Below are 20,766 nucleotides of genomic sequence, written 5' to 3' on the forward strand. Positions count from 1 at the left end.
CACATTTTAGGAGGCTAGAAATCCAAATGCAGGCACCAGCTCTAGGAAAAGGCTTTTTCTCTCTGTCAGCTCTGGGAGAACGTCCTCATCTCCTTTCAACATCTGTGGGGGCGGTGTCCCTTGGAGACCTCCATGTGTCTTGCCATCAATCTTCCCTTGGGTCTAGGAGGTTCTCAGTGCAGGAACCCTGGGTCCAAAGGAAACGTTCCCCTCCTGGCTCTTCCTTCTTGGTGGTACTGAGATCCCTCCTTCTCTGCTTGCATCTCACTCCTTTTATCTCTTCTAAGATAAAACATGATGCTGGCTGTCCCAGGGAAACTATCCTTACATTAGGTCAGGGCTGTGACCCGAGTAAAGGTGTTGCATCTTACTCTAATCCCCTTACAAGTGATTGACTGGTCACGTTATATCCTATTATGGATGATTATAACATTACATTATTGCCAAATTACATCATTATATAACTGCCAAAACACTGAGAATCATGGCCCAGCCAAGGTGACACATATTTTAGGGGGACATAATTCAATCCATGACAGACCCCTAGCAGTGATACCAGAGGCAACCTCTATGCTCTTCTCTTGTCACTATGCTCTTGTCACTGCTAGACAAACTTCAGACCAGGTAACTGCATTTATTTTCAATCTTGCACACCTGGTGCTTCTTTTTGAATAGCAACAGTGGAGTAAAAGCTGTACAACAGGCCCTCTGATGGTCTACAGAATGAGAGAAAGTAACTGTGTACTAGCTGATATTAGCCCTCTAAACCCACACCTCCTCCAATGCCCTTCTTTTACCATCACACCAAAGTTCTGCAGTAGAAAAATAATTTTTAAAAAGTTGGATTCTGTTTAAATAAGCATCCTCAATTTGGGTACTTATTCAATGTGTTCTCGAAGGCCTCGGCATTTTATTGCTTATCCAGAGTGAGATATATTTTCTTTTTGACACCTGGCACTGTAGAAGCATGTGGGCAGGAAATAAAATGCTGGGAGTATGCATAAATGTGTAGAGACTGCAGCTTAAATCAGAGCCAATTTAAAGGGTAGGCTATAGAAAGATTATAGGAAGATAGGGGATTGTGGAAGTCTTTTCAATAAAATACAGTTATGCATTGTTTAATGTCCATCCGTTTGAGAAATGTCCAACCACGTTTGTCTGTGGTCCCATGTTTTTTTAAAAAAGGGAAAACAGCTCTTCTTTTGTTTATTATTTTCTCCTAATGGTTTTATAGATTCCCCAACTCAGACTCTTGTAGCACTGGACCATGGATGAGATATAGGCAGTGAGGCAGAGGTCGTGGCTCTGGGTGTGGGCTCTTGGGCTTTGTCCAGTGGCAGGGGCTGCAGGGCCCAGGCTTCTCAGCTACTCAGGCAAGCGGAGCAGCAGTTGGGGGTGGGTATACCCCACTCCCTCCCCACTCGCTTCCTTTCTCTTCACTCCTTCTCCTGATGGTGCTTGCAAAATATCTAAATCATATGAAGTCCTATTTCACAGAATGTATTGTGGATGTTAAGTGACACATAACTGTACTAAAGTGCAGGGCTAAGGTAAGAGCAATTTCACATTTCTGGTCTCACTGCAGAGGTTCACTTTGTCAGAATCTCTAGATGGGCAAAGGCTTAAAAAGATGATTGCTTTTCTGGAATTCATTTGTCCATCACTAATTAATCTGTGATTAGCTGCCCTTTTTTGCTCAGCAAACACAAAGTTTTAGAAATCTGAACAATGAAGATGGTAACTGTCTAACTGTGATGAGTCTTTTGTGCTATCCATAAATGTCAGCAAACTCAATAAAAGTGCAATTAGAGCTCGTTATACTTCTTTCACAACTACAGGAGCTATTTATAGCATCTGAGCCAAAGAAATCTTTGTGCTCTCTGAACTTTTGAAACTATGCTTACCTGTCAAAAATGCATTGTGAAATCAGAAAAGAATCACAGCTTTTATCACTTGATTTAGAAATTATACATTTCTCCTGATTCTTCAATCAGGTCCAAATAGATTCTTGAAATCTGCTCATATTCATGCAAAGTGAGGTGCATTTGAGCTTCCATAAAGAAAAGCCCTTTAAAAGCCACTTTCAGTCCATTTATACTTTTTATATCGGAAATTCAGGTCAATCTACAAAGTGAAAGAGAATTGGCCCAACTGGGTTTGGAGTTGTCATCCATATGTAAAGATTTCTGGGTTGCCCAAGTCTGCACATGCCAGCCTCTGCTGTTCAGACTGCACCCAATGGCCACCTCAGTTGGCTGGTATTATGTCATTATTCAATGATAACTTAATACATATCAAATATTTAGCATGTGCCAAGCATTATGCTAAGGTCTCTACATACATTGGCTTATGTAACCCTTAAACAATCTTATAAAGTAGGCACTATAGATAGAAAGAGTTATCAAAGCTCTGGTGGCACAGTATCTAAGGCATCTGACTGCTAACCAGGAAGTTGGCAGTTCATACCCACCAGCTGCTCTGCAGAAGGAAGACGGGGCAATCTACTTCCATAAAGATTTACCACCTCGGAAACCCAACGGAGGTCTCCATGAGTCATGATCAACTCAATGGCAGTGAGTTTTTGATAGAAAGAGTATAGACTACTGTAGATTCATCTTACAGCTAAGAGCCTGAGGTGCATGTAGTTAAGTAATTTGTCCAAAGATATCAGGAGTCACATCCAGACCTCTCAAAATAACTTTTAACTGCTACCCTTTGTTGCCTCATTATATCTGGTGTTTTTAGGTATTTTCTCAACCTAGCAATTACAGTGCCCAGTCTTGCATGGCTTTTGAGATTAGGCAAAATTGGGTGCGTGGCAGTTTTATTCTGTTGCTGTGGTTTTAGACCCAAACATTATTCTCAGTATCCAGAGTTGATACTGGACAGCAAGAACAACAAACTACTCTGAGACTTCCTGGTACTCAGCCTAGGGAATATACTCTCTAAGTCAGAGTTTATATGCATCACAGAAAACACAAGAGAAGAATCCTTCATGGTTCTACTATTTGGGCCTTTCAGGTCAAGTGTTCTCAACTCACTCACTGCCATCGAGTTGAATCTGACTCATAGTGACCCCTCCTTGGGTTTCCAAGGCCGTATCACTACGGAAGTAGATTGCCCTCCTTCTGAGGAGTGGCTGGTGGGTTTGAACCGCCAGCCTTCTGGTTAACAGTCAAATTCTCTAATTCTTCACATTTGTATAATGACAATTCAAGGTTCAGAAGTTAAGATAGACCCTTTCCCAAAGACTTCCATTCCATGGCCTTTGTCTTAAAACACTTTAGGAAATTATGGGACCAAAGGACAAGGAGTATCTCTTGATGGCCAGAAGCTCTGAGATGACCTGTACTGATGGGATTCATCCCACAAATACAAGACTCATCTATCCTCTCTCCCTGAGGAACAAGAAAGACCATAAACATATACTTCTGGAACAAAAAGGCTTGGGGAATCAGAATGGATACAATGGCTTCTGCCTAGGTAGACATGCTTAATGCAGAACCCTATGAAACTAGGAGGAAATCTGAGTGATAATAATCAATATTTTACAGAAGTGCTCTACCATCTACAAAGCACTTTTATACACATCTTATTTATATTTTTTAAAGCCAACCTATGTAAGGTAGGTACCACTATTTCCATTTTATGAATGAGAAGATTAAAGCTCAGTGTTTAAGTAAAGATTAGACACTTAAATCAGTAGACTAGATGTTGAGTTCAATGAAGGCAGGGACAAAGTCTTTTGTAGTATTTTCTCTATTTTCTTGAATTTCACTGTTATAGTCCCAGCCCCAAGCACAAGCCTGACACAAAGCAATCAATAAATAATTGTTAAATAAAGGAATGAAGTGATGTGACCAAGGTCCCACAACGAAACAGTGGCAGATTTTAGAACTTTTGTCAATAAATTCCATGCATGTGATAAAAGTAGTACAGGAAAAAAGGAACTAACTCTAAGAAAAGTATGGGGCTGGTGAGAAGATGGTGGGTAAAGCCCAAAGTCTACTCTCCAACATGGCACAGCTCTGACAAAACAAGTGCTAACAGTACCTCGATGTGAATTGTAATCTTAAAAACTTGCTAGTCTGTGGAGAAGTCAGAAAATGGGATGCACTACAATTAGCAAAAAATACCTTGTGGAGAGATTTAGAGCCCAATCATAATTTACATTTGCAGATATGTAGATCTCCAAGTGCATGGCTTCTGCCCTGATTACTAATTAATGAGGTGCAAAACTGCCTGTTGGAAGAAAACAGTGCTGATTATGTCAGTCTTGTGGGACAGAGAAGCTCTGTAGTCTAGGAAGGCAGAAGATACCTTTAACATACATTTCAGTAGATTAAAAGAACAAAACTGGAACAGAAGGTGTGTAAAAATGGAAGCAAAAATTTAAGAGTGAGAAATGTGGCTATCAACCTTTTTGTACCCCAGAGTGGTAATCCCAATTATTTCATGGACCTCATCAAACGCATATTTAGCTCTGGTGGTATAGTGCCTAAGGCATCTGACTGCTAACCAGAAGGCTGGCAGTTCAAACCCGCCAGCTACTCCTTGGAAGGAAGATTGGGCAATGTACTTCAGTAGCGATATTGCCTCGGAAACCCAAGGAGGGTTTGCTATGACTCGGATCCGACTTGACAGCAGTGAGTTTGTTTTTTTTTTTTTTTTTTGGGTATACGTTTACTTAATCAGCAGATTGAATTCTGAATGAATTCTCAGGCAAATGCATTGGCACAATTTAGAGAAGAATACAGTAAGATGGTCTTCATGCCAAAGGGGAACAAATGGAACAGGAGAAAAAAATGCACATAGCCTAATCCTTAATGGGCAATTCCTTTCCCTCTCACGTTCTCTGTGCAATAAATATAGGGGTAGTCTTCTCCTTCAGGTGTTCCTATGTTGCTCTGTGGGAGGAGATAAACAAGAGCCAAATGCCACAGGTCACTACACAGAGCAAGCCCCAAACAGAAGGACACAGAAAACCACTTCTTGTAACATCTTCAAAGATTTTTACACCAGAGATAAATAAGGCAGGAGAGCCAGCTTGCATTTCTCCACTCCTGCCAATTGCAGTGGAAGTTTCCTGGAGCAGTTCTCTCAGCCTTTCAGAGAGAAACAGCAACTGGAGCTGACATCTCCCTCCCCCATATAACTTTCTAAAGAAACAGACATTGTTAAATAAGACAGCTGGTTATCACCTACCGTTTGACTTTTCACTATCTGCAGGTTTCATCTGAATGGGATGATGCATCTGAAAACACAAAAGCGAGAAAGTAAAGGCAGATTGAACAACTATAAAAACAGTCTCTAGAAATCATACTATTAAACTTGAGCACTGATGACATTATAAGGGCATGTAATAACGACTTCTCAGTTAAAATTAACTACTTACAAATGCAAGCCCATGTTTTATGGTCAATAATATAATCCTTTTAATTCATGGGGCACCATAACACAGTATGTGCTTTGGAATCAGGCTTGAATTAGAAACCTAGTTCTACACTTTAACCTAGTTTCTGCCTGTATCACATAGTTAATCTAGGATTAATCTGCTATTAGATATGGCTACATGGCCTTGGGCAAATTCTTAACTTTTCTAAGCTTCAGTTTCCTCACCTGTGAAATTAGCAGGGTCATGAGAAAAATGCATGTGAAGTGGATAGTACATAAAGCATGGGATGTGTCAAAACAAATGTCAGCCACTTTTAGTGTGTCACAGTATTACAAACTTAAATGCAGATTATTCTTATTTTTCTTCTGGCCATTGCATTCCATTCCATAAAACACGGAATCTTCTCAGTTCTTACAGTTACGTAGTGAGCAATTTAAAGGTCTAGGCAGGCAATTGATTGACTTGGCTGCCAAAGTCCCTGAAAGAACGGAAGGAGGGAGGGAGATAGCCAAGGAGGCTGCCACAGGCCTTACAACAGTATGCATGTAAAGGTAGAAAGATCCTGAACGACCAACTCATACCAAACCCACTGTGGTCAAGCTGATTCCCATTCATAGTGACACTACAGGACAGAGCAGAACTGCTTCATAGGCTTTTCAAGGCTGTAAATCTTCATGGGAGCAGACTTCCATATCTTTCTCCCACAGAACAGCTGGTGGGTTCAAACTGCTGACCTTTCAGTTAGCAGCTGAGCACTTTCAACCACTGTGCCACGAGAGCTGATTACCTGAAATACACTGGCGTCAAAATCCTGACTCATGGCAGAACTGGATCCTCTATGGTTGCTTACACAATGCTGATCACACCACTGTGCATGATCCACCAGAGTTTACTCCATGCACAGAATGCTACCACCATTTCCAATTAAAATAAATTCTTCAAAGGACTTTCAAAGGTCTTCTTGTTTCATATTTTATCATACTCCAAGGAACACAGAAGCCACAGGGTAGATGGAATCACTGGCTGTGTAAATGCTTTTATTATAATGGGTCCTGTTTTCTCTAAACCTTAAATTTCCCCAGTGGACTTCCATCACTTGCAAGCCACGGCTTTGGGTTTTATCTAATTTAAATGAAAAGGGAATGATACTTGGCTTTGGCACTTAAATGATGGAAAGTTATTATCAGGCAGTCAGGACCATATGCACCTAACTCCTGCCACTGTCTTCAAAACACAAGAAGAAGAAGAAAGAAGGAGTACTGTCAAGGGATATGAGGCTAAATAATTCAGGCTGCTTCATTTATTCTAAAAGGCAAGATGCCCTTATGCATAGAACATAGGCCTTGAGATGTGGGGTTTACTACTATTTCCATTTCATTCATTAATATATTCTATTTGTAGAGGAGAGACTAGAATGAGAACAGAATATTCAGGGGTCAGTAAATAGTCCAGTCTTTTCAGAAAGAACATAATATATACCTAAAAAGCAGGCAGAAGTAAACTATGGAAACTCCTAATCTTGGCTGAAAGAATCAGGCCTCTACCTAATAGGGAATGAAACAACAAAAAAATTGTACAAGAAAGATGATTGAATCTTTGAGTAAACTATCCTTCCCGTATGCATCTATCTACTTATCCAGCAAATAGTTACAAAGTACTGACTATGTGCCAGGCTCTAGGCTAAGAAATGGGATGCAAAGGCCAAATGAAGACAGTTCCTCAGGTACTCACTTGTGTGGTGGGAGAGACAGCATGTAAACAGCCACTTGAGCCAGTTGTAAGTACTAAACAGATAGAGGAACGTAGTATTATGGGGCACAGTAGAGCAGGCACTTCATTCTATCTGCTGAGGAAATGAAAGCTTTCTAGCGAAGGTGGTATCTAATCTGAGTCCTAAAGGCTAGGTTGGTTAGGCTTGCCAGCAGAGAAAGAAGGTAGTATACAGAAGAGTGAAGAAAATCAAAGACATAAGGAAACAATTAGTCCAAAGGACCAATGGACCACGCAAACTCAGCCTTCATGACCCTGAGACCAGAAGAACTAGATGGTGCCTAGCTACCACTACTGAAAGCTCTGAAAGGGATCACATTAGAAGGTCCTGGATAGAGTGGGAGGGAATTGTGAAATGAAACTCAAAATCACAAAAGAGACCAAGCTTACTGTTCAGATGGAGACTTGTGGAATTCCCCAAGACTATGCCCCTTAGCCATCCTTTGGACTTGGAGCTGAATTAATTCCCATGGTTTAATTTTTTAGCCAAAAAAAAAAAAAAAAAATGAGGCCTACAATGTGAACAATAACACTAGAGAGGTACACCCTCCTTAAAAAGAAAAAAAAAAAAAAAAATCAATCATTTGAGATCAAAAGAGCAGCATTTGCCCAAAGACAAATATCAGAAGGCAGGAAGGGTTAGGAAAGGAGGAGGAAAGGAAACAGAAGCAAACGGAAGAAGCGGGATAAGTGATGTTACATTGAGGGGATTGCAGTCAATGACATGACACAAAATTTGTATGAACTGCTGAATGGAAAATTTTTTTGCTCTGTAAACCTTCACCCAATTACAATAAAAAGGTTTTTTTTTTTTTTTTTTAAATGGAATATCCCATGCAAAGATACAGTGGGGAGAAAGCGTACAGTTACTCCTAAGAGGAGGAGAAGATGTGTGGGAGAAAGACTCAAGAGGAGGTTATGAAGGTGGCCAGCATCCAAGTCTCAGAGGATCTTGTGTGCTAAAGAACTGAGATTTTATCTAAGAGTCAAGGGACAGGTACAGAAGATTTTCAGGAGTGAAGACAAGAAGATCTAATTTGTATTTTAGCAAGGTCATTTTTGGCTAAAATGTGGAGGATAGATTAGAGAAGGGATACCTAGGAAGCAGTGAGAAGAGTTAAGCTACTGCAAGCAGTTCAGGTGAAACACTGATGAGGGTAGACTAAACTTTAGTGGTAACTGGCTGGTTGAGGGAAAGGAGAGAGCAGGAGCTCCAGAGTGACTGCCAGTCTTTGGCCTGGACAACTGTACATACTGTGGGATCATTGCTGACATAGGGAAAACATGAGAGAGTAGTTTGGAGGGAGGCTAATGAGTTCAGGACTGGACATACTAAACTTGTAGCTGTGAAATGTGGAGAGAAGTTGCAAATATGGGTCTCAAACTCGGGAGGTGTCAAAGAAACTGCTTTGGGCAGTAGGAGTAGAAGCCACAGGCATGGATGCAACTGTCCAGGGAGGGAATGTAAAGTGAAAAGAATCAAGAGCTAAGGACAGATGATGGAGAATATGAATAAAGAGGAGCCTCAGGAGGAGAGAAAAAAAGGACAGTCAGACAAGCATAGGCAGAAACAGGAGCAAATGAAGATGCAACATAACTGCACCTATGTTTAAGTATGGGACACAAAGATGAGATGACTGTAATTCTGCCCTCAAGGATCTTACAGGCCATCGTCGTGGTTGATATGAATGTACAGAAATAAGCATAATTGAAGGAATAGTGACAAATGTTATAAAAGGAGTACAGATCGAGTGTCATGAGAGTTGAGATTAGTCTGGGAGTCACGGAGGAGTGGAGGAGGAAATCTGGAACCTGCAATGACAGAATCTCTCCACTGGAAAGCTGCAAAGGGACTTGGAAATCATTTAGTTTAATGCTCTCAATTCATAGGCTGAAAGGGGATAAATGGCTTCACTAAGGGCATCCAGCTGGTTAATGAGAGCTGGGATCTGAAATCTAACCTTACTCTTAATCCAGGGTTCATTCCCCTGTACCAAACTGCTTCCCCACAAAATGTCCAACATGGGACTTGGACATATGCGCCTACAGTGAAGAAGTGCAGGCTTTACTCATGGGAGGAGCCAGAAGAACATTTGCTTGAAGGTGCCTGAAATATCCCCGTAGGTGAAAGTAATCTTTCCTGCCTCTAAACTTCCATAATGTTTTATCTATGTAGCTTTATGACTAGTATTACACTAAGACTCTTGGTTTCCTTGTAGCTGCTCAGAGAACTAGCTGTTTCTGACTTAGACTATCCAGAAGGCTCAGGAATGGAACAGTGGTTGTAATGAAGCAGCTGCTTCCACTACAGACAAACTTTGTTTTGGTCTCTCCTGGACCCAGTTGTTGTTGTTGTTGTTGTTGTTAGGTGCTGTTGAGGCAGCTCCAACTCATAGTGACTCTTATGTACAACAGAATGAAACACTGCCTGGTCCTGTGCCAACCTCACAATCCCTACTATATATACCTGAGCCCATCACTGCAGCCACTGTGTCAATCCATCTTATTGAGGGCCTTCTCCTTTTTCGTTGACCCTCCACTTTACCAAGCATGATATTCTCCTCTAGGGAATGGTCCCTTCTCACAACATGACCAAAGTAGGTGAGATGAAGTCTGGCCATTCTTGCTTTCAAGAAGCATTCTGCCTGCATTTCTTTCAGGACTGATTTGTTCACTTTCCTAGCAATCCATGATATATTCGGTATCCATCACCAACACCACAGTTCAAAGGCATCAACTCTTCTTTGGTCTTCCTTATTCACCGTCCAGCTTTCACATGCACAGGAGGCAACTGAAAATACCACAGCTTGGGTTAGGCCCACCTTAGTCTTCAAAGTGACATCTTTGCTTCTGAACACTGTAAGGAGGTCTTTTGCAGCAGATTTGCCCAGTGCAGTATAATGTCTGATTTATTGACTGCTGCTTCCATGAGTGCTGACTGTGGATCCAAGTAAAATGAAATAACTAACAACTTCAATTTTTTGTCCATCTATCATGATGTTGCTTATTGCTCTAGCTGTGAGGATTTTCATTTTCTTTATGTTGAGGTGTAATAGATACTGAAGTATTTGTATTTGCTGTTCATCAGTCTTTGCTGTTCATCAGTATGTGCTTCAAGTCATCTTCACTTTCAGCAAGCAAGGTTGTGCCAAATGCGTATCACAGGTTGTTAACGAGTCTTCCTTCAATTCTGATGCTGCATTCTTCTTCATATTGTTCAGCTTCTCAGATTTCTTTCTCAGCAGACTGAATAAGTATGGTGAAAAAATACAACCCCAATGCACACCCTTCATTTTAAACCATGCACTATCCCCTTGTTCTGTTTGAATGATAGCCTCTTGGTCTATGGACAGGGTTCTCATGAGCACAATTAAGTGTTCTGGAATTCCCATTCTTTGTAATGTTATCCATAATTTGTTATGATCTACACAGGCAAATGCCTTTGCCTAGTCAATAAAACAGATAAACATCTTTCTGGCATTCTTTGCTTTCAGCCAAGATCCATCTGACATCAGCAATGATATCTCTTGTTCCACGTCCTCTTCTGAATCCAGCTTGAATTTCCCAAAGTTTCCAGCCAATATAGTGCTGCAACTAGGAGACAGACTTTCCCCCTATTGCTGACAGAGAGAGGAAGCCTTCCATAGATCCAGGCCCCTGAATTCAGGCTTCTAGGCTCCTAAACTGTGAGAAAATAAATTTCTGTTTGTTAAAGTCACCATTTGTGGTATTTCTGTTACAGGAGCAGTAGATATCTAAGACAATATTACGAAGGAATGATGGTGATGACATTCTAACATCCTATAGAGGAAGAAGCAATACAAGTTAAAGGGTAATTCACCAAATACAAAATACCTAAAGGCACAGCAAGAGTAACAGTAGGAATTATATTCATAGATAGAAGAATTTCAAGTTAGAAGAAAATGGCAAGTCCTTTCAATCCTGAATCAAAGTTAAAATAATGAAATTAAAGTTGACCAAGGAACCGGAATTGGCAGCCAGAGGTCCATGCACACCACCTTTCTCAAGCTAAGGATGAGACCAATAGTATCAGGACTGCTGCTTCTCAACACTGCCTCTATCATGATTAGGAAAACCAGCCTGTCTGCTGCCCGAGTTGCATGGCTCTCCATGCTATGCTCTGCACTGGGAGGTCCCCCTGTCACAGCAGCAAGCCCAGAGAATTCAGTCATTACTCCAATCTGTCCAATGTCTCTCTAGTTGTTAAGAAAATCTCAGAGTCAGACTTGAGGCTAGTTGCCAGGAGGCTAACCAACTCCTTTTTCTGTCTACAAGTGAACACACGATCTTCAATGATATCTGCAAGGGTCTCCTAAAAGACAAGTGTTACTTAAACTGATGATGCATCTCCATAAGCAGACAAAACTGGCTGTGTTTGAAAAAATATTCAGTGGTCTGTACTGCCATGACCTACTTGCCTATACTGTCTGACCAGTGTAAGATTTTATAAACGTCAGCCTCTGACATTCACCAAGTAGTTATCCTGAGTCACGGTGAAAGTGATGCAGTGAATCTAGTGCTTGTTTTCAATTCTGCTGCAGTTACAGTTAGCCCAAAAGACCACAGGTGGTCTATGGTTGTCTTGTACCAGACGCTCTGTCGGCAGAGTGCTTGTCCCAGAAAAATGGCAAGATTTACATTGTGGAATGGTTTTGGAAATAGATTCTAGTTCACGGGAGTAAATTTAACTTAATATAGCTTATCAAATTCACATTTCCAGGAAGAAAGACCTTTAAATCTTTTTCTTTGAAAATTCCTTTGATTGCACATGAATTTTCTTCCTTTTATTTGCAAAACATTTTGCTTAAAGTTACATTAAGAGACTGGTTAAGTTCTTGTTCTCTTTTTAGCCCTATTTGTTTAAAAATAAATGAAGCATTATAATAAAAGGGGAAATTTTCATATTTTTCTTCCTCTTTTGGGGGAGAGGGGAGGAAAGGGAAGGATGGAAGTGAAACATATTCCTTAGAAATCAGTTGTTTTGGTTACATCTGTGTGTTATTTATTGACATCATCCATCAAGCAAAATTGGAGCCACTCAGAGAAAAGCACTGTTACTGCAGTCTTCTAAGATACAATTTCTTCTGGTCTGATTAGTCTTTCAGTGAGTTGGAGCCTCTTGTGCATAGAGGTCACATCTCACTATTCTTTCTCTCCCAAAACTAACACACGCATATTGATGACAATATGCAGCTACTTCTCTTTCACACAGGCACTAGTTGCAGCTTCCTGGTGACGCTGGAGTTAGTGTTGGAGTACATAAGTTTTGCAGTATGAAGTCCCACCCTGACCCTTTAGCCTACCTTCTAATTAGGAGCTCTGGTGGTGTAATGCCTAAGGCATTTGACTGCTAATCAGAAGGTTAGAGGATCAAACCCACCAGCAACTCTGCGGAAGGAAGACTGGGCAATCTACTTCCGTAAACATTTACTGCCTTGGAAACCCAAAGGGGGTTAGCTATGAGTCAAATTCAACTTGATGACAGTGAGTTTGGGTTTTCTTTTTTTTACCCCCATATACATAAGGCTTCAGTACTGAGTTTTCCAACCATTGTCTTCAGAATGGCTGAACTCCGACATGACTTGACACTCCTCACTCCTGAATGTGTTGACCTTCAAGTCTTCACAGAAGAGCCCAGCTGTAGCTCATGAAAATGAAAATGAGGCTACAGCTTTGGAGCAAAGCCAGTACTCAAAGTCTATGGGGGTAATTTATGTACAGAGTGCAGTACATAACTCTGGCACACAGCTGTCATTGCCTACATTGTGAGTTTTATCATGTCACAGTGACAGTGGATGATGCCGGGTCAGAGAACATCAGCACTCACTCACTGCACTTTCTAGAGTGCCAATGGACAGAGAGTCCAGTGCAATTCTTGAGACTACTCTGCCTTAATCCTGTGGTGAATAACGGGAAGTTTCTGCATTTCAGTAGCCAATGTTAACACAGGCCTAACAGAAGACAGAGGGAGGACCTGGGGAAGGGAATGGTTGAGGGGAAGGTGACTCTGGCAGTTTCTCACATATAGGAGGACTCATGTTGAAACTTTCTTAACCCCAGTCATCACCAATTGATAAGTTAACCACCTTTAACACAAGATTCAATAAAACATGCCATTTTTAACCTGAAATGGGTTTTACAGAGTCACTCTTATACATCTCATTATTAAACCTCTCCTGACCCCTTGAGAGAGCAGCCGTGATGGCACATACTATAAGTTTACCTCCCATAAAATATTTAAAGACAGAAAAAGAGGAGAAGGAAAGAAGTGAATTTCACAAAAGGGCTATGTGTCAGATAAGAAAACAAAGGGTTCCAGCCAATAAAGACAAACTGGCATTACTTCTGTGACAATGCAAAAGTGATTCACGCAGAATAGTTCATACCCTGTCTGTACAAGAGACTATGAAATACCAAAAACATCTATGCTTTCTCAATTTTTCTGAAAAAAATTATTATGAATGGTAAAAACAGATTTCAGCAGAGTTGCCAGCAACCGGATATGCTATCCCCCAAAATGAAAGACTATGTATACTGTCAAGGGATCTACTATAATAAAACCAAATCAAACTCACTGCTGTCATATTGATTCTGACTCATAACAACCTGGTAAGACAGAATAGAACTGCCCTATAGGGTTTCCAGGGCTGTAATCTTTATGGAAGCAGACTGCCATATCTTTTCCCTATGGAGTGGCTTGGTGGGTTCAAACTGCCAACTTTCTGGTTAGCAACCAAGTGCTTTAACCACTGGGCCACCAGGGCTACTATAAGGTACTTCCAAAGCTATATGAAATCCCTGGGTAGTGCAAACAATTAAGCACTGGACTATGAGCTGAGAAATTGGTGGTTTGAACCCATCCAGAGGTGGCTCAGAAGACAAGCCTGGCAATTGACTTCTGAAATCCCTATGAAGCATAGTTCTACTCTGCATACCTAGGGTTGCTCCATGAGTCGGAATCAACTCGATGGCAACTATCAACAACAAAGCTATATACTTGCCTATCTCTGTGCTCTCATTGCTGTGTCCTGTCCATTCAATTCTCACTCAGAGTGACCACATAGGACAAAGCAGATCTGCCCCATAGGGCTTCCTAGACTGTAGTCATTAACCAGGCAAGACTGGCAGGTCTTTTCTCTCACAGAGCTGCTGATAAGTCTAAATCAAAAACCTTTTGGCCAGCAGTGAGGTACTTAACCATTTACTTAACTCCTTCATAGTGGCCTATTTCTGTAGGAAGGTAATTCTGTCATTTCAGTCACTATTCTATTATGTTCTACAAAAGTGGGACTGGGAATTAACAAAGGTAGCTTTAAGAATGTTGACTTAATACTGAACAAGAATCTTTGGCTTTCTCTCATTCCTCAACACCCCCTTTTTCTGGTAACAATAAGATAAACGTCATCAGATATCTTTAAAAGGAATGCCATCTCTACAAGAATATGGATAACAAAAATAATCTGTTACATCAGTCAAAATCAGTTTTTATTATTAGGACAAAACCAGAGTTGGGGCCCATGGGTATTCCTGCAAAAGGAAATGAATTTAGGCATTTTTTTAGAACAGTGAAGAAACCTTTTCACACTCAATTTTCTGTGCCAGGCATTGTTGTAGGCTCTTTCCATATGTTAATTCTCACCACCTTATGAGGCAGATTGTTATTGGGTGCCATGGAGTCAATTCTGTTTCACAGTAACCCCATGTAACAGAGTAGATCTACCCTATACCCTACAGGGTTTTCTGGTGGCTCAGCAGTTGAGCACTACACTGCTAAGCAAAAGGTTGGTGGTTCAAATCCAACCAGCAGCTCTATGGGAGAAACACCTGATGATCAGTTCCTGTAAAGATTATAGCCTCGAAAACCTTATAAGGCAATTCTACTCTGTTGCATGGGGTTGCTATGAGTTGAAAATGGACTCCATGATGCCTAATAACAAAATTCTTTATGAAAGCAGATTGCCAGATCTTTTTCCCGTGGAGCCGCTGTGTGGGTTCAAACTGCCAGTCTTTTGGTTAGCAGCCAAGTGCTTATCTGTTGTGTCACCAGGGCTCCTTATGATATAGGAACTTGTGAGGGAATCAAAGGAGAAAAAGGTTATATGTCTGATCCAAGTCATACAGCTGGTAAGCAGTGGTACAGGGATTTAAACCCAGGTTTGTCTGAGGCTGGAGTACAAGCTCTCAAGACACTACTCCACACTGACTCTAGCATGTATCGAGGCACCTGTGCCGTGAGTTTGGGGTTTCTAGGACTCTGTAAAACTACCAAAATTTTCCTCTTCCATCCTGGACATAAAGACTGCTTAAAGGTATAGGTATCTTCCTAATTAGAAACACATATATAGTATACATATACATATTCATATGTACATGAATATATATATCACATACATAATTAAAAAAGTAATAATTTAGCCAAGAACAAGAATTATTGTCTGGCCTTTTCCATGAAAAAGGCATAAGAAAAAGCTCAAAAGGCTGCAAGGATTAAAAAAAAAAAAAAAAAAATCACAGCTTTAACTTTATAGTCATCCTGAAAGTATAGCCCCAGACAACGTGCCATTTGACTATAAAGGAATATGTGTTAACCAGAGGTTAAGTGTTAGTTTAAACCCTACAATCAGTTCAGGCTCTTACAAACAAAACTCACAAAATGGAATTGAACTCTAAGGGTTTGTTTCATAGGGCAGCTATCTGGAATATTCTAAGCCTACCGTTGTTGTTGTTAGGTGCCATCGAGTCGTCTCCAGCTCACAGTGACCCTATGCACAGCAGATCGAAACACTGCCTGGTCCTATGCCAGCTTCACAATGCTTGCTATCCCTGAGCCCACCGTTGTAGCCACTGTGTCTATCCATTTCGTTGAGGGCCTTACCTTTCTTTGTTGACCCTCCACTCTACCAAGCGTCTAAGCCCATGCTGACAACAAACTGATGATAAGCAAGGTTATCTATCAATTGCTCTATGAGAAGAATATAATGGTTTTGATGCACTGACAATAAATTATCCTATATTTTGTGGTTTATTCATAAGCTAACAGTGAGAAAGAGTACATTGGAATCCAGAAAATGAATCAAAGTGTGGACCACTTACTGCTGGATAAGCCATCCCTTACCATCAGAAAGCCTTGTATATGGCTTTATGTTAACTGGCTGAATTATACAATACCTGTTTATATGAACTCTGAAGAAGACATTGTGCTTAGCTACCCCTATGAAAATGCATTTTCCATAGTGGAAGTAGAGGAAATCGGATTCATCTATAGTTTCTGAGTCACAGTGCTATTCCAAATTGCTCTTTTATGCATCACTATTAACTGAATTAACACAGTAGGTGCATAGAAAACTTTAAATCAGTATTTGCTTACATGTATATAAATATGTTACATGAGAAAAAAAAAGGAGATTTGAACGTGGTAATAACAAAGAAAGGCAAGTTATTCTTTCTCTTTCTTTCCATGGTAAATTCCAGCAAGGGAAAGAAACCTATTAGTGGAAATAAATTACTATTATTTCTTAATAGCCATTATCACATATGATGTACTTAAAACATTGATTGTAAATTCTCAATAAAGTTGCTATCATTATCATTACTTTTTTTTTTTTTTTTTTTAATAGTATTACAGCTTTCTTGAGAGATAAAAGGGCTAAAGCTTAGAGAACTTACTAGAAAGAATGGCCTTTTTGGTCACCTTTCTTGGTCATACAGGGAAGACTGCCCAACTCTCCATTTTTCTCCCCCCATAATGTTAATAATCCAGTGGAGTCCTGTTGGTTGTTGTTGTTAGGTGCTGTTGGGTTGGCTCCTACTCATAGTGACCCTATGTACAGCAGAACAAAACACTGTCTAGTTGTGCACCACCCTCACAATCCTTGCTATACTTAAGCCCACTGTTGCAGCCATTGTCAATCCATCTTATTGAGGGTCTTTCCCTTTCTTGCTGACCCTCCACTTTACCAAGCATGATATCCTTCTCCAGGGAATTGTTCCTTCTAACAACATGATTAGGAGCTCTGGTAGCTTAGTGCCTAAGGCACTTGACTGCTAAACAGAAGGCTAGTGGTTCAAACCCACCAGCCACTTCTCGGAAGGAAGATGGGGCAATCTACTTCAGTAGTGATACTGCCTCGGAAACCCAAGGAGGGGTTGCTATGAGTCGGGTCCAACTCAACGGCATATAACAACAACAACAACATGATCAAAGTAGGTGAGATGAAGTCTGGCCATTCTCTCTCTTCCAAGGAGCATTCTGGCTGCACTTCCTCCTGGACAGATTTGTTTGTTGTTCTGGCAGTCCTTGGTACTTTCAGTATTCTTCACCAACACCACAACTCAAAAGCAACACCTCTTCTTTGGTTTTCCTTATTCATTTTCCAGCTCTTACAAGCATATGAGGTGATTGAAAATTCCATGGCTAGGGCTGGGCTCATCTTAGTCTTCAAAGTGACATCTTTACTCTTTAGTACTTTAAAGAAGTCTTTTGCAGATTTGCCCAGTGTAATATGATGTCTGATTTCTTGACTGCTGTTTTCATGGGTGTTGATTGTGGATCCAAGGAATATGAAATCTTTGACAACTTCAATCTTTTCTCTATTTACATGATCCTGCTTATTGGTCCAGCTGTGACAATTTTGGTTTTCTTTATGAGGAGATGTAATCCATACTGCAGACTGTAGTCTTTAATCCTTATCAGTAAGTACTTCAAGTCATCTTCACTTTCAGCAAGCAACGTTATGTCATCTGTAAATTACAAGTTGTTTGTGAGTCTTCCTCCAATTCTGATGCTACATTCTTCTTCATACAGTCCAGCTTCTTGGGTTATTGGTCAGCATATAGATTGAACAAGTATGGTGAAAGGATACATCCCTGACACACACCCTTCCTGATTTTAAACCATGCAGTATCCCCTTGTTCTGCTCAAATGACAGCCTCCTGGTCTATGTACAGGTTCCTCATGAGCACAATTAAGTGTTCTGGAATTTCCATTCTTCTCATTGTTATCTATAAGTTGTTATGATCCACACAGTCGAATGTTTTTGCATAGTCAATGAAATACAAGTACACACCTTTCTGGTATTCTTTGCTTTCAGCCAAGATCCATCTGACATCAGCAATGATATCCTTTGTTCCACATACTCTTCTGAATCCAGCTTGCATTTCTGGAAGTTCCCTGTCAATATATTGCTGCAACCATTTTGGAATTATCTTCAGCAATATTTTACTTGCATATGATATTAATGATACTGTTTGATAATTTCCACATTCTGTTGGATCACTTTTCTTGGAATGAGTACAAATATGGATCTCTTCTAGTCATTTGGCCAGGTAAGCTGTCTTCCAAATTTCTTGGCATAGATGAACAAGTGCCTCCAGTGCAGCGTGCATTTGTTGAAACATCTCAATGGGTATTCTGTCAATTTCTGAAGCATTGTTTTTTTTACCTATTCCTTCAGTGTAGCTTTGACTTCTTCCTTCAATACCAATGGTTCTTGATCATATGCTACCTCCTGAAATGGATGAATACTGACCAATTCCTTTTTGTACACTGACTCTGTGTATTCCTTCCATCTTCTTTTGATGTTTCCTGCATTGTTTGGTATTTTGTCCTTCAATACTGCAACTCGAGGCGTGAATTTTTTCTTCAGTTCTTTCAGCTTGAGAGATGCTAAGCATGTTCTTCCCCTCTGGTTTCCTAACTCTTCCAGGTCTTTGCACATTTCATTATAATAACTGACTTTGTCTTCTTGAGCTGTTCTTTGAAATCTGTTCAACTCTTTTATTTCAGTATTTCTTCCTTTTGCTTTAGCTGCGCTCTGTTCAAGAGCAAGCTTCAGAGTCTTTTCTGGCATCCATTTTTGTCTTTTCTTCCCTTCCTATCTTTTTAATGACCTTTTGCTTTCTTCATGTATGATGTTCTTGATGTCATCCCATAATTCATCTGTTTTTCAGTTACTGGTGTTCAACTCACTGCCAAAGAGTCGGATCTGACTCATAGTGATCCCTCCTTGGGTTTCTGAGGTGGTGTCACTATGGAAGTAGATTGCCCAACCTTCCTTCCAAGGAGTGGCTGGTGGGTTTGAACCACCAGCCTTCTGGTTAGCAGTCAAATGCCTTAGGCACTAAGCCACGAGAGCTCCTATTGGTGTTCACTGCATCAAATCTATCCTTCAGATGGTCTCTAAATTCTGGTGGGATATAACCAAGGTCTTATTTTGGCTCTTGTGGATTTGTTTTAATTTTCTTTAGCTTCAACTTGAACATGCATGGTTAATGCACTTGGCTGCTAACTGTAAGGTTGGAGGTTTGAGTCTACTGAAGAAGGTCTGGTGACCTTGTTGTTATATGCCCTTGAGCTGTCTCTGATTCATAGCAAACCCTCCTTGGGTTTCTGAGGCAGTATCACTATGGAAGTAGATTGTTCAACCTTCCTTCTGAGGAGTAACCTACTTCCCCAAAAAATCAGCCACTGCAAACCCTATGGAGTACAGTATGACATGCCTGGGGTGACCATGAGTTGGAGCTGATGTGACGGGAATTTTTCTCTTCTTTTAATAATCCAACAATGGAGAAAAACATAGAACTTAGAATTATATATCTGCTTTTGGCTTATCAGGTTTTAAGTCAGCCTTTTTAGTTGTAATCATGCTACTTATTTAAATTTTTGTCAAAATCATAGTTACACAAGAGAGCGAAAACAAGCAATGTAACCATTTAGTCCTGGCAAAAAAGAAAATAAAACATTGCAGGAAAATTAGATTACTCTGGGTGGAATTCTATGAGGGAATTTGGAGTTTGTTATGGTGATTAAGTCATCATTTCTGACAGATTACTCTAATCAGCTGTCAAATAACATTCCACAACCCCATCTGTAACTTGGCATCCTAGTTATTCATCCTATGTTACCTTCTGTATATAAAACACATACCAGACAAGAAGAGGTACAGCCTAGCATTTATTATACTCATTAGCTATGATTAGGTTCTGTGTTTTCATACTAAATAATAACATAAGCCTACATTTTGATTAATTTATTCTTAAAGTTAGGAAAAGAAAAGGTTTAAAATAGGCATGGAACATGAATGGAAAATCACTGTTATGAACAGAACAGAGTATGAATGCCATGCTTTTAAAAGCACTAATACTCAAGAAGAATGTGATCCTTTCTTAGTTTAATTTCTCTTGGAATCATTATAGCTAGTAACATATAAAGGGAAAATCTATGATACTTTTTAACTCTCTAGCACATTTAGCACCTTTTTACGTTAGTAGAAACTATTATTATTACTGCGTTTAACAATGTTACTGTGAAGAGAAAATAATTTCTTTTATTACATTTTGGTTCTTCCTTCTTGGTGACTGTGTCTCCGTGGTATGATAAACACTTGGTCCAGTCGATTAAGTTCCTAAATAAACTTGATGAAAAGCAAAGCAAAGCTAATGAAACTGTTTAGCATTCTCAAAGACTATACCTAGTGTGTCTGGAATTCTGTTTAGATTTATATGTTTTAATCACAAAAATTTGAGGATATGAAGAAATTTTGCAAATGGAGACAAATTTGGCAAGACTCAATGTACAAAAA

The 20,766-nt window shown here is 40.1% G+C and overlaps 1 protein-coding gene across 1 annotated transcript in view; it reads right to left on the reverse strand.

Moving 5' to 3' along the window:
• Positions 1-20,766, reverse strand: part of CELF2 (CUGBP Elav-like family member 2) — a 446,151-nt gene that overhangs the window by 101,109 nt on the left and 324,276 nt on the right. The window contains exon 4 of the mRNA XM_042780234.1: positions 5,206-5,254. Coding sequence (XP_042636168.1) covers positions 5,206-5,254 — 49 coding nt within the window. The remainder of the gene's footprint in view (positions 1-5,205; positions 5,255-20,766) is intronic.

Source organism: Orycteropus afer, unplaced genomic scaffold (assembly GCF_000298275.1).
Source record: "Orycteropus afer afer isolate SDZICR_OR568_19922 unplaced genomic scaffold, OryAfe1.0 scaffold00028, whole genome shotgun sequence".
NCBI classification, from domain to species: Eukaryota; Metazoa; Chordata; class Mammalia; order Tubulidentata; family Orycteropodidae; genus Orycteropus; species Orycteropus afer.